The 12,661-nt window shown below is 37.5% G+C and overlaps 1 protein-coding gene across 5 annotated transcripts in view; it reads right to left on the bottom strand.

Moving 5' to 3' along the window:
• The window catches only part of TBC1D4 (TBC1 domain family member 4), a 183,717-nt gene that overhangs the window by 40,873 nt on the left and 130,183 nt on the right, over nucleotides 1-12,661 (bottom strand). For all 5 annotated transcript variants that reach the window (XM_041731387.1, XM_041731388.1, XM_041731389.1 and 2 more), the window contains exons 5-8: nucleotides 12,425-12,557; nucleotides 8,336-8,427; nucleotides 7,943-8,053; nucleotides 5,304-5,423 (exon numbers count right to left, since the gene is read on the bottom strand). In XM_041731387.1, the coding sequence (XP_041587321.1) occupies nucleotides 5,304-5,423; nucleotides 7,943-8,053; nucleotides 8,336-8,427; nucleotides 12,425-12,557 (456 nt within the window). The remainder of the gene's footprint in view (nucleotides 1-5,303; nucleotides 5,424-7,942; nucleotides 8,054-8,335; nucleotides 8,428-12,424; nucleotides 12,558-12,661) is intronic.

Raw genomic sequence — 12,661 nt, 5'->3', positions numbered from 1 at the left:
GAACACCCCATTCACTTTATGTCTCATACAGACAAACACAACCATGGAATCCAAAACACACAAACTGCAACAGTTATAAAGAAAATGATTTAATACATCCAACCATCACATAACCTAGATTGCAAACATCATAGTTCATATTATAGGATTATAACAAACAGATTTCTAAAAATTGTGTTGTAAAATGTATAGACTTAGCTTCATTCATTCTTCCATAATACAAACTACATCAAGAAAGCATTTCTCAAAAAAAAAAAAAAAAGAAAGAAAGAAAGCATTTCTCTCTAGAAGACTATACATCAGTCTGCTTTAATACTGGCTCTTATTTTTCTTTTCATGACTGTTTGTTATGAATTTCATGGATGATCTAAGAAAGAACTGAAACTTCAATCATCTAACCTATTCCATATTCTACTGTTATTACAACTCCCATCCTGTACAATCTATTTTTCATGTATTCAACAAGTGCCTTAGCAATCACTAATTTATTACAAAAGTCACCAACAGAACTTGGTGTGGTCAAACATCACATAATCCATCAACTACATTTTTTTTTCTTTTTCTTTGAGCTACTCATTGTAGAAACCCGTCTTTCTGTCCTGTTCTAGACAGGTTGCAATTTAGACTTGCCCAGTATTTCCCTTTATTATCAACCTAGACATTTCCTTTAGTACTACCCTATGTTGAAATTTGTGTCTTTGATCCCATATCTTCCTCTTTTTTAGTTTACTTCCTCATTTTGGTGGAGTACACACACCAGGTGCCTTCTGAGAAAGGGAGATTGAGGTATTTTCTCTTTCTGTAATTCCTACCACTTGGCTTTTGGATCTTCAGACTGATCCCTTAAGTTTTTACCTTGTCCTCCTATTTTCCATCTTTTTGTCATTTTGCTTTACTTTCTGGAAGAGATTTTCAACTAGTTTCCCAGACTTTTGTTGAATTTTTCTTTTTATGTCTACTGCCAGAAAGTTGTAATGGTTCTTTCTTGTTCACCCAACTGACTGTTGATTCAATTGTTCACTCCAATGACTTTTATTCTCTCTCAACTGTTTTATTTTTTTTTTTTAAGATTTTACTTATTTAACAGAGACAGAGAGAGAGAGAGCACAAGCAGGGGCAGTGGAAAGGGAGAGGGAGATGCAGACTCCCCGCTGAGCAGGAAACCCAATGCAGGGCTCAATCCCAGGACCCTGGGATCATGACCTGAGCTGAAGGCAGCCACACAGATGCCCCTCAATTGACTGTTTTATATTTACGATATCCCACATCTAGTTTTATAGAAGCAATCTTTATTTTTATCTATGTATATTAATATATCTATGTATATTAATTATAATTTTCTCTTTCTGGTGGTACCCTAAATAACTATGTCAACAGTAAAATTAATAGCTGCTTCAAATATTGAGTTCCTACTGTATGCTATATACCATGTTAAGCATTTTATAATGCATTAACTCATTTAATCCACACAAAAATTCTATGAGGTAGGTAAATTTACTTAGCTCAGCTTTATAAGTAAAGAGGCTAAAGTTCTGATAGATTATATTGCCAAAGTTTGCACAGTTAGTTAGAAGACAGGGCAGCAATGTGAACCCAGGACATTGAATTTAACAGTGAAGCTCCTGAGCTGGTACCCACTGTTATCTCCTAGAAATAGGGCTTTGTGAAAGTGGAATTGCTAATAAAACTAAGTAGCTGATGCTGGTAATTTTGCAAATGTCCTAGAACCTAATAAAGATTCTTTCAGTTCTTCAGTTCGATGTATAGCAGGAAATACTTCCAGTAAGAAACTATATTTGTGGCTGATAAGTGATTCAGTTCATGTGTATGGCCATGAGGAAAATATTGTAATGACCGGGTTGCTTTTTCCCATTTTCTTAGCTGCTACTTCCACGCCAACCTGCCTGCTTATCTTACAACAGGTTATTTGGTCACAATCAAGAAACTAGTCGGTCGGCTATCAAATCATTTCCGTTATTAGAAATGCACCTAAATCACACATTTTACTCACAGAAGTGTTTTATCCATATGTTTTTATGTGTCTGTGTGAGTGTGCACAAAAAGAAACAAACTTGCTTTAAAATTATACTCTATTATGGTCATTAACTCACATATTTCAACAAGGAAGGACAATGGATAGTAAGTACTCTGAGGGAAGCATGAGATGAGGGCTGTTCGCCAATGATGCATACTTTATACTAGCAAGTATTCCTCTTTTGGAAATATTAATTAATATTTTCCTTTTGGAAAACTCTGACTTTAGAAAGAGCAAGACAAACAACTAGAACATAAGACTCTTTTCACCTTTGAGCAGACAGCTTTTTCAGTTTAACTATATGATGATTTGGTAATACATGTGTCAAGCCTTTTCCCTTGGACCTACTTTTTAATTGTTAATGAGCTGAGCTTCTAAGCATTTTAAAAACAGATCCTATTTCATAAACAACTATAGTCAGTTAAATAAGCCGTCTTGACATTTAAAACTGGCAGCAATTATGAGTCAAACTCTATGACTAGAGTGTCAATTTTCCACTATATAACTCAGAAAGAAAGAGATAAACTAATCAGTTTTAGAAGTACACAAAACTCCTTTTCTTTGTAACCTTTAACACAACACGAGTAGCTGCCAACCTTCCCCTTAAGTCCATTCTGTTGCATATGATGCAAGCAAGATCTTGTTAGGTCACATAATTTATGGCACTTGGCAGCACCGCAGGGCATGCAAGCTCCAGTATCTGCCTTGACCAAAATAGATGAGCTGTGCCCTTGCTGAAAGAGTCATCGCAGCCACTCAAGGCTACACGAGCGGCACTTCAAAGCCAGCAATGCAAGCACTGTACAGAATGCCAAGGTACTAAATGGGGAGAAGGAGAGTAACAGCCTAAGCCCCCTATGGTCATTTTGTAGAGGACAGAGGTTTCAGAGCTTACCACTGTTTGTGCCATGTGGGATATTTTCCTAACAGACTGACAGTTCATCCTCATCGTAATGTGAGGTAAACTCACTATCGGTGTGCACATTTCACAAATGGGAAAACTAGCTTCAAAAAGGTAAATAATTTGTTCAAGATCATAAATAGGAGATCTATTACGGACAGGTCTTGAATTCTGGTCCCCCAACCACTTACTTAAATGGCCTTTCTACTAAATTCTCACTAAGTACTATGGAAGAGAAGGGAAGGATGGAGGGGGAAGGGGGAAGGAAAGAGTGAGAAAGAAAGGAAGGAGAGAGAAAGAAGGAACACAAGTAATTTATAAATACTAAAGAAAAAAAAGGACAGGAAAATTTTATGAAATGTGGCATTAACATACTTCTGATAAATCTCCTAGATTTCTCTTTTCCTATATTCTGTCTTCTGCTGATAATAGTATTCAGAGCTGATGATGCTTCCTACAAGGCTTTGTTAGAGTAAGAAGAATTTCAAACCATTAAGAGAAATACCTATTTTGAGTTCTGGGGAAAAAAAAAAAAAAGAACACCTCTATTCAAAGGTTCTGCTCTAATGCTCTACTGTACTTAACTTTCTTGACCCTGATATTTCTGAAGACAGCAGGCTAGTTATTTTGTAGACTGTACCTCAAAGTGGGTTTGTGGATGCTACCTCAGGATTCAATTCAGGGACTTCCCCTTTGGCAAGAATACCACAGAAGTTCTGTATTCTCTGTTATCAAGTGGCACAAGATTTCAATTTGTCCCATTGCTGAAGATGTCTTATTTGATCACCTGATTGAGGTGGTATCTGTCAGCCTTCTCCATTGTAAAGGTACTACTTTCCTTTTTGTAATTAATAAGTATTAATTAAATCCAGTAAATATCCCGATCATGATCAAACTTTCAAGATATTCATTCATTTTTCATATCAGAGTAGTTTCATCAACTCCTATTTAAATAATAGGTGATAATCCTTTACCATCATTTATCTTGTTTACATTGCCTCGGATGTCAACAATGGAAACCCTTCAAGGTCTATATGACATACCGCCATCTTTCTCTGCTTCTCTGAGCACGCCCTTACTATCTAGAGCATCAACACGCTCCGAGCTTATACTGTACTTTCCCCTACAGTCTTGGAATCAGTCATTTCTCCCAGGATCCTGGTTCCTTCTTGTGGAATGATATACAGAAACCAAAATCTGGATGCTTGGTGTCATTCAACCAAGCTTAATTTATTCTCTGGTATTTGCAGAAAAGCTGTTCCCAGCTCTTATCAGTGGACAGAGCCAGGGACCATATGCACATTTACACACACACACACATTTTAATATATATACTTAAAAATAAATTTAAATATATTAAAAATAAATTCAAAAGTATGTAGATAATCAGGATTCCATACTGTTACCTCTGAGTTGAATCCAACAACAAAGGATTTTATTATAATTTCTTCCCTCTTCATATTTGTAATTCCCTTTTCCCAAATCCTTAATACAATTACATATTTGACCAGTCCCCTGTGTGTAAAAGTCTCCACAACTGTCACCTCACAGACACTCTTCATCCTACTCAGGTTCCAACATCTCACATTGGGGCTGCCATCCACACAAACAACACCATCCTCACCCTGCTCAAGGACTCTAACTCCTTGTAATAGGCACCTTGAATGCCTTCTCCCCTCCACTCACTGTGGTTTTGACATCCTATGCTGACGCACCCCTCTGCAGGACTGACCTCCTTGCTGGCTCAAGCTCTGACTTCCTGAACTACGTTGCCCTCCTAAACGGATCCCCTCCTCATCACAGTCTAGATTTCCCCACACACAGTACCTCATTAAGTTCTGTCTCCCTGCTCTGAGCCACTGTGGGTCCCCCAACTCCAGCTCTAAGACATCTACCTTGCCTGGTCTCATCTAACAGCTTTATGAGTGAATTATTCAGGAAGAGAAAAATGGAAGGAAAGAGAAATCATCTTGATTCTAAAATAAAATACCCAATAAAATAAATGGAATACATCAATTCCTATTAATTTATACTATTTCCAGAGTTCCCTGACAGCTCCTAATAATAGCAAAATGAAAGCTACTTTATGTGGCAAACAATAATAAGTTCTTATAATATTGGGTATCAATATTCTATTTCCCCTTTCTTATACATATATCTCTACTACTAAATCTCTTGCTTAAACTTAGATACGAGGCACCAGAATAAATCATGAGGTTACTTTAAATAAGCTACCTAATTAAAGTTATCTTAGTAGTTTATTGTTGGGTTTTAAAAGAAATTTTCTGTGAGCCAGTTAAGAGTGAAGTAGAGTAGTTAGCAAACACAGATGTTATTATCTAATTAAGAGTCTCAGTTTAATCTTACCCTTGAGAAGATATTTTCCAGGGAGCTAGTTAAGGATCTCTTAGCTTTATTTTTCAGAATGTCAAGTTTGAACCTTCCACTGCTTGTTGCATTTTCCGGGATTGTACTATTTGAAATAGTCTATAGAAAGAAAAACAGATAAATTTTAGTTTGGAAACACTCAAGGTTAAATGAGGCTTTAAAAATGGGCTTGACTAAGCCATTAAAAAGCACAAGAATTCTTTTGTAGCTCTATTAAGGAGTAATAATTTAGGTTCCACACTGTGAGCATAGAGATTATAAGGACAGGGGTTTATTTTTTAATATTATAAGTAATAAAAAACACAGAAGTTCCTTTCTTTCTGCCTTTCCTTTCTGCTAATATATTCCTGCTGCATTTAACAAAAATTAAACTCAAGATGTCAATTTTTACTGCTATTTTGATTAACAACTATAACCATCCATCTCCAAGCTGCATATTTTTGTCCAAATTACCAAGGAAAACACAGAAAATAAGCTTCAAAGAACAAAGCATCCTCCAGTAAAACTGAAACCTGCTAAACCTCTGTGATAGTCCCATTTTCATGTGTGAGTCATATATCTTTCAGACCAACAGGTACTCATTGATAGTACTAAACTGTATGAGAATCTACGGTATGTATAACATATTAGGTTCTCTCTCTTTCCTCCTATTGTATTAAAAAGCTACTATGTGTATCAATACATGGTTGGTAGTGCTAGAAAATTTCCAAGAGAGAAAATTTATTATCTGTTTGAGAAGGGAATATATTCACATTAAACAGTAACACAAAACAACATGTATCAAAAAATCTGTAAGCCTAAAACTTGGCTGTGGGTCTCAGAAGTAAAAAGGTTGGTTGTGGGTCTCAGAGGTGAGGAATAAAAAATAGGCAAGATTCCACAGGCATAAAAAATGGGGGTGGAGGGGATCCCTGGGTGGCTCAGCGGTTTGGCGCCTGCCTTTGGCCCAGGACGTGATCCTAGAGTCCCAGGATCGAGTCCCGCGTCGGGCTCCCGGCATGGAGCCTGCTTCTCCCTCCTCCTGTGTCTCTGCCTCTCTCTCTCTCCATGTCTATCATGAATAAATAAATAAATAAATAAATCTTTAAAAAAAATGGGGGTGGAGACAGTCTCAGCACTGGGGATGACGTTAGCAAAATAATAAAGACCAGTGTTCATGGGAAAGGGAGTAGGTGCAGGTGTGGGACTAAAAGAAAGCAGTGGATGGTTAACTTGGAAAGTGAGGCTGGAGATGAAACTCTGAAAAGGATGAATCACTGATCAGAATTTATAAGCAGAGGGGTGTCACTGTAAAAGTAATGTTTGGGGGAAGATTTATCTGAAAGGAGTATTCAAAAATCACCTGAAGGATAGGGAAATCAGAAGCTGAGGGACCAGACCAGATAATCAGTACAGTCCATACAGAAGGTAATCAGAGGTCCACATAAGAATTGGTTCCATGGGGCCATCTAAGACATTACTGATAAAAAGAAATATGACCTCATCAAGAAAGGAAAAAAAGCAATGAATATGGATATGGGCTGGACTGGGCTCAGCTGTGGATAAAGGATGGGGAGGACATTCTTCTCAGGCTTTCAGGCAAAGAACATGACTAAAATAGGGAAATTGTATTGGTACTTAGCACAATGCTTACAGTGCTTGACACAGTAGCTGCTCAGTAAATATCAGATGAATAAATGAAAGGAAGAAAGGAAGCGGGGAGGGAGGGAGGGAAAATCCTACTACTAGCAGGAAAGAAAACTATCTCCCCTAAAACTTCATTCCCACTCCCTCCTCCCAAAAATTTCTTTCTCTTAAATTCTTGAATTCTTCCCTCTATTCTTACTCTGCTCTCTAGCTCTAAAGCAAAGATATACCTACTTTTGGGCTCACTGCGCATTCTTTTAAGAAGCCACATTTTTGCCTATTCTATGTGTCCATTTATCTGTTTGCATTTCCCTTTCCAATATTTGAGCTCTTCCTTGGAGGATTCATTCATTTCTTTTTTGTTCACCATTGTCACACAGCTTGGCTCACAGGAGGTTCTCTAGAAGAGCATGTTCAATGAATACAATTCAGGAATCACTAATAAAGTGTTATGTAACTTGTTCCTGATTTTGTGTTATTGAGAAGTAACTATGTCATCATCTCCTTACAGGGCTGTTGCTGGTGTCTTGCTTTATCTATATGCAGCTGGAAACATGTTCTCAATCATAGACACAAAAATATCAGACCTTCCTTTGCAGCTAAAATGGCTGTTTCCAAAATACTACTGCTTTTTTGAGTGTCTGCTGTTTACCGTTCAAGGTTGTGTAAACTTGTAATGAAATAAAATGTACATATGAATCTGAAATAAAATGGACCAATATCACCAAAAAAAAAGTTCATTCCAAATCATGAGCATGTTATTACTGTTTTTATACCAAAAACCCATTTTTTTTCACATTTGAAAACTCAATGCTAAAACCCAATGCTAAAACCTCCTATAAAACTAAGATGCTGAAAAATAAATGATAGAACTTTAACCCTAAAGGTGAGAACACACAGAAAAGAAACTTCTTTCACATCTTCTGTGATATTCTCACTAAATATATAAACAAAACAAAATTAAGTCAAGGCAAAAAAAAACATCTTCTCACCGATGGGCCTTCTCCAATGTGAATGTGTGTCCTCTGCTTGGCTTCACACAGCTGCCTCAAATGTAAAATCACAAGCTCATTCTCCTCCTGGTCACTGACTGGCTTCATTTTCTGTCCAACAGTCAAACCAAGAACACAGTATACAACACAGCTTCTCTCATTTTATTGTATTCCCACTTGGTTTTATGCGTCTGGCAGACAGACATAAAAAAAGCTAAGTGTTTCACTGCTCTTAGGAGTAAGAGTAACAGTGGTATTCTAGTTAACTATCATATATAGTACAAAAGGATATATATCTTTAACTTCAGAGAGAGGAGTGGGAAAAAAACTTATAAAATAGGATCCAATTCTCGTTTCTTATATCTTATTTGTGAGAACTATAAATCATGTTACCTGAACTCGCTCAAAGATGTCTGCTTGCTCATTATCTGTCAGTGATGAGAGATGCCTCTGTATTACCAGCTTGGCTCTCGGGGGGTAGAGACCTGTGGAAAATGATGGGAATAAGTATTAAAGAGAGTGTAGCTGCAGAGATCAAAATGCATATATCATGTTACAGCTTGTCCCTCTGTCAGCAGGCTCTGAAGTTAAATCTTCTCAAGGAGATGTGTCCCTGCCTATAACAAACCTTGGAACGCTACCACAAAATGATTAAAGCCAGAGGGAACCCTTACCAAAACCAACGGCCCCCCCATCGGTTATCTTGAAGTCAGAATTATTAACCAGAAGTTTCTAAAAGATGCCAATCAGCAGCATAACCAGGTACCATTCAGTATTCAAACAAGCATAGACACCGTAGAAACTCATAGGTGAATACTAGCAATCGGACAAAATCTCTAAGCTTAAAACATGACCTAATACTAATTTACTATTAATAATATCAAAAGACAGAACTACAGTATAAACAGGAATCTCTCTTCCTCATGTAGGTCCTGTTCCATGGTAACAAAATTTGAAAAAATAGCAATAGTACTTAGTGACATAATTAGCATCATTATTCGACCACAAAATTGTTTACCTCTTTATATCCTGTCATCTTTATATCTATCAAGGTCTTATATATAATTTATATCAAGTCCTTGGGCAAAAAATTTTCCATGAAAATACTTCTGGCTTTATAAAAATTTTTATTTTTATTTTTATTTTTTTAAATTTATTTATTTATGATAGTCACAGAGAGAGAAAGAGAGAGAGAGAGAGGGGGGCAGCAACACAGGCAGAGGAAGAAGCAGGCTCCATGCACCAGGAGCCCGATGTGGGATTCGATCCCGGGTCTCCAGGATCGCGCCCTGGGCCAAAGGCAGGCGCCAAACCGCTGCACCACCCAAGGATCCCTATAAAAATTTTTAAAAGCAAAAAGTTATTTTCTTCTAAGATAACACTGTGTGTATGTATTTGCTTTATATTTTTTACCCAAGCAATATAAATTCTATATATTTTTTTAATATGAGAATATTATAGATAGAGCTAAATTGGCCTTTGATAGATACTAGAATCAGTGAGCAAAGGCAAAGGAGACAGATTTGTATAGATTCAAAGTATCTTCCCTAAAATATGTGTTGGCTCCAGGGGGAAGAGTAGTAATTTTATAATGGGAAATTGCTGAGACCACCTTGACCAGGTGATAAGGCCAGCATGATCAGTAATACACTCCTCAACACCATGAGCCCCATGACAGGATTCACTGAGAAGAAGGCTGCACCATTTCTATAGTGCTCTTGCTGGGGAGGGGTGCCCTTAGGCCAAATGTGAGAAAACATCACACAGGCTGAACCGATGGACATCCAGCAAAGTAACAGAGATGCTCATGGGGGGATGTCAAGGTCATGGAAGACAACGAAAGACTTAGGGGGAGCTACAGACTGCAGGAGACCAGGGTAAAGTAACAATTACACACAAGCTGGAATCCTGCCTAGGACCCTGAAACAATAAAGGACATGAATGAAACAACTGATGAAGATCAAATGAAATGTTTAGTTTGGATAATAATGGTGTGCCAATACTAATCCTATTCTGAACACTGCACTGGACTATATATAGCCCAGTGAGATGTTAACAACTGGGGAGGATGGGGGATGAACATTTGGAAACTCTCTGCAACTTTCCTGTAAATCTAAAAGTAGAACATATTCAAAGTTCGTTAAAAATGAAATACAGGGGGTACCTGGGTGGCTCAAGTGCCTGCCTTCAGCTCAGGTCATGATCCCAGGGTCCTGGGATCAAGTCCTGCATCAATCTCCATGCTTGGCGGGGAACCTGCTTCTCCATCTCCCTCTGCCTGCCATCCCCCCTGCTTCTGCTCTCTTTTTCTATCAAATAAATAAAAATCTTTAAAAAATTAAACATAAGATATTATTCATTTTTTCCAGATATACCAAAGTGTATGTATTATTCAGCAAATTATCATTTCACTCAATTATATAATTTTAAGATGTATCCAAATTGATACACAGTTGAAATCAATTCCTATTAATTATTCCATTGTAGGAACATACTTCAGTTATGTTATTGAGACACATCTGGGTTGTTTACAATTTTCCCTTATTTTAAAACAATACAACCTTAAAAATGGCACCTTGTAAACCTACATTAAGAATTTCTGGGGCATCTGGGTGACTCAGTGGTTGAGCGTCTGCCTTTGGCTCAGACCATGATCCCAGAGTCCCGGGATCAAATCCTGCATCAGGCTCCCCATGAGGAGCCTGCTTCTCCCTCTGCCTATGTGTCTGCCTCTCTCTGTGTGTCTCTCCTGAATAAATAAATAAAATCTTAAAAATTAAGAGTTTCTCTTATCATGACAGGGAACTGGTGGGTAATTGTAGGTTAATGAATTTCTATCAACCATCCCTCAAAATGGTGATACCAATTTACACAACAGCCTCACATAAATATATCAATATCCCCACAATTTCATCAAGTTAATATGATGACTATCATATTATTGGTTTCATTTTCATGTCTCTGACATCTAGTGAGTTTGAGAATATTCTCATTTTTATTACTGGACCTTTTAATTTCCTTTTCATATGAGTGTTTTTTAATATGGATTGTGACATTTCCTACTGGTGGTTTTATCTTTCTCTTTCAGACAGTAAGAGTTCTAATAAATCCTGATTACCAATCTGCTATCTCCTCATTTAACTTCCAAGGAAATAGTTACGTAAAAAATATAAATTCTTATGAGGTCAAATCTGTCAATGTCTTCTTTTAACAGTTTTTGCATTTTTGTATCTTAATAAAGGCTTCCTTGTTTATGGACATAACAATATTCTTATATTAGTAACTTTAATATTTTGCTTACAGTGAGGGGCTTGATACATCTGGAGTACATTTTGAGTAGGATAAGTGGGAAGAATATTTCTCTCTTTGGATAGCAAACTGACCCACACTGATTCCTGAGCAATTCAGCATTTCCTCCACAGACTTTTAATGTTCTCTTTACTGTACACCAAAGAATGTTCCATTTTTGTAAAGGTACAAATGTGAAAATCATGTGCATTCTGTAAATCAGAAATTTTAAAATCTGAAAATTACATTTAAATAGTCCTAGTTCACACAGTTGAAAGGATATTCAATAAACACTGCTGTTCATCAATTTTGCCCTGTGCCTATGATCCTGCTGCCTACTGAACAGAAATCACAATTTGCATTTACAATGAGGAGATCATTCTCTGCTGTGTCCTGGCACTTGCACTCTCCCCATCTATCATAACACCTATCATGCTAAATTGCCTTAACCAGCTCATATGCCTGTCTTCCCCTCTAGACGGTAAGCTTCTGAAGGCATAATCCACATCTCAATCATTCGTCTTCCCAGTGACTAGCACACTGCTTGGCACAAAGCAGATGCTTAACAAGTGTTTACTGAATTGTGTTTCTTCTCTTGTGAAGTAGTTTTCAACCTTTTTTGTTAATAATAGATAATGAGAAAGGGAATGTGAGTCACAGAGTCACCTCTTCCTCATCCCCCTCCTCCCTCCTCAGAACACTTTTTTAAAAACTTGCTTTATGATATCATATCCATTATCTCCGTCATTTTCAAATACTCCTCAAAAGCCTCACGAGGCTCATCACAGTTCTATACTTTTAGGGAAAAGGAACATATCATCAAGTGAGAGGAGAATACAAAGAGACTTAAACAGCTGACATTCTGGGATGCTTTTGCCTCTCTTCACCCATTCGACAAATATTTGGTCAGTTCCCACCAAGTACAGAGCAGTCTGAAGAACTGTGGGAAATACAACTCCCTTGAGTCTGCCTTCAAAAAAAATAAATTAAAAATTAAAAAGAGAAATAAAGAGGAGAGAAAAAGCCAAGTGCCTCAGAGACACTGAGAACACAAATGTGACCAGACCTGAGAAATGATTCTTCAAGCTCTGGTTTCACCTGGAAACAAAGACCCATTCACTGACAGTAATGACTTTCTCACTTCCCAGATGCCAAAGCAAACTCCTCCTCCGCCCTCACCAAGTTCTACTGTACCTTCAATCCTTTCACAGAGCTTATGCAAAGAGTGCATAGGGCAGGCCTCGCACAGCTTAATCTGGGTCTTGGCACTCTGCAGGGCAGCTGCGGTGCTGAAGGCCTGTTTCAGAGTCAGCATTACCTCATCAACCTACAAGAAGAAATAAAACTTAGGTCTCTAATAAATGTTTGCCTTCACACAGTAAGACATTAAAAGCCCAACAGAAATATGGAGACTTTGCCGACACTAACTAA

Source organism: Vulpes lagopus, chromosome 16 (assembly GCF_018345385.1).
Source record: "Vulpes lagopus strain Blue_001 chromosome 16, ASM1834538v1, whole genome shotgun sequence".
In the NCBI taxonomy this organism is placed as follows: Eukaryota; Metazoa; Chordata; class Mammalia; order Carnivora; family Canidae; genus Vulpes; species Vulpes lagopus.
Note: the sequence above shows the minus strand (reverse complement) of the source record. Positions and strands in the feature narration are given on the sequence as shown.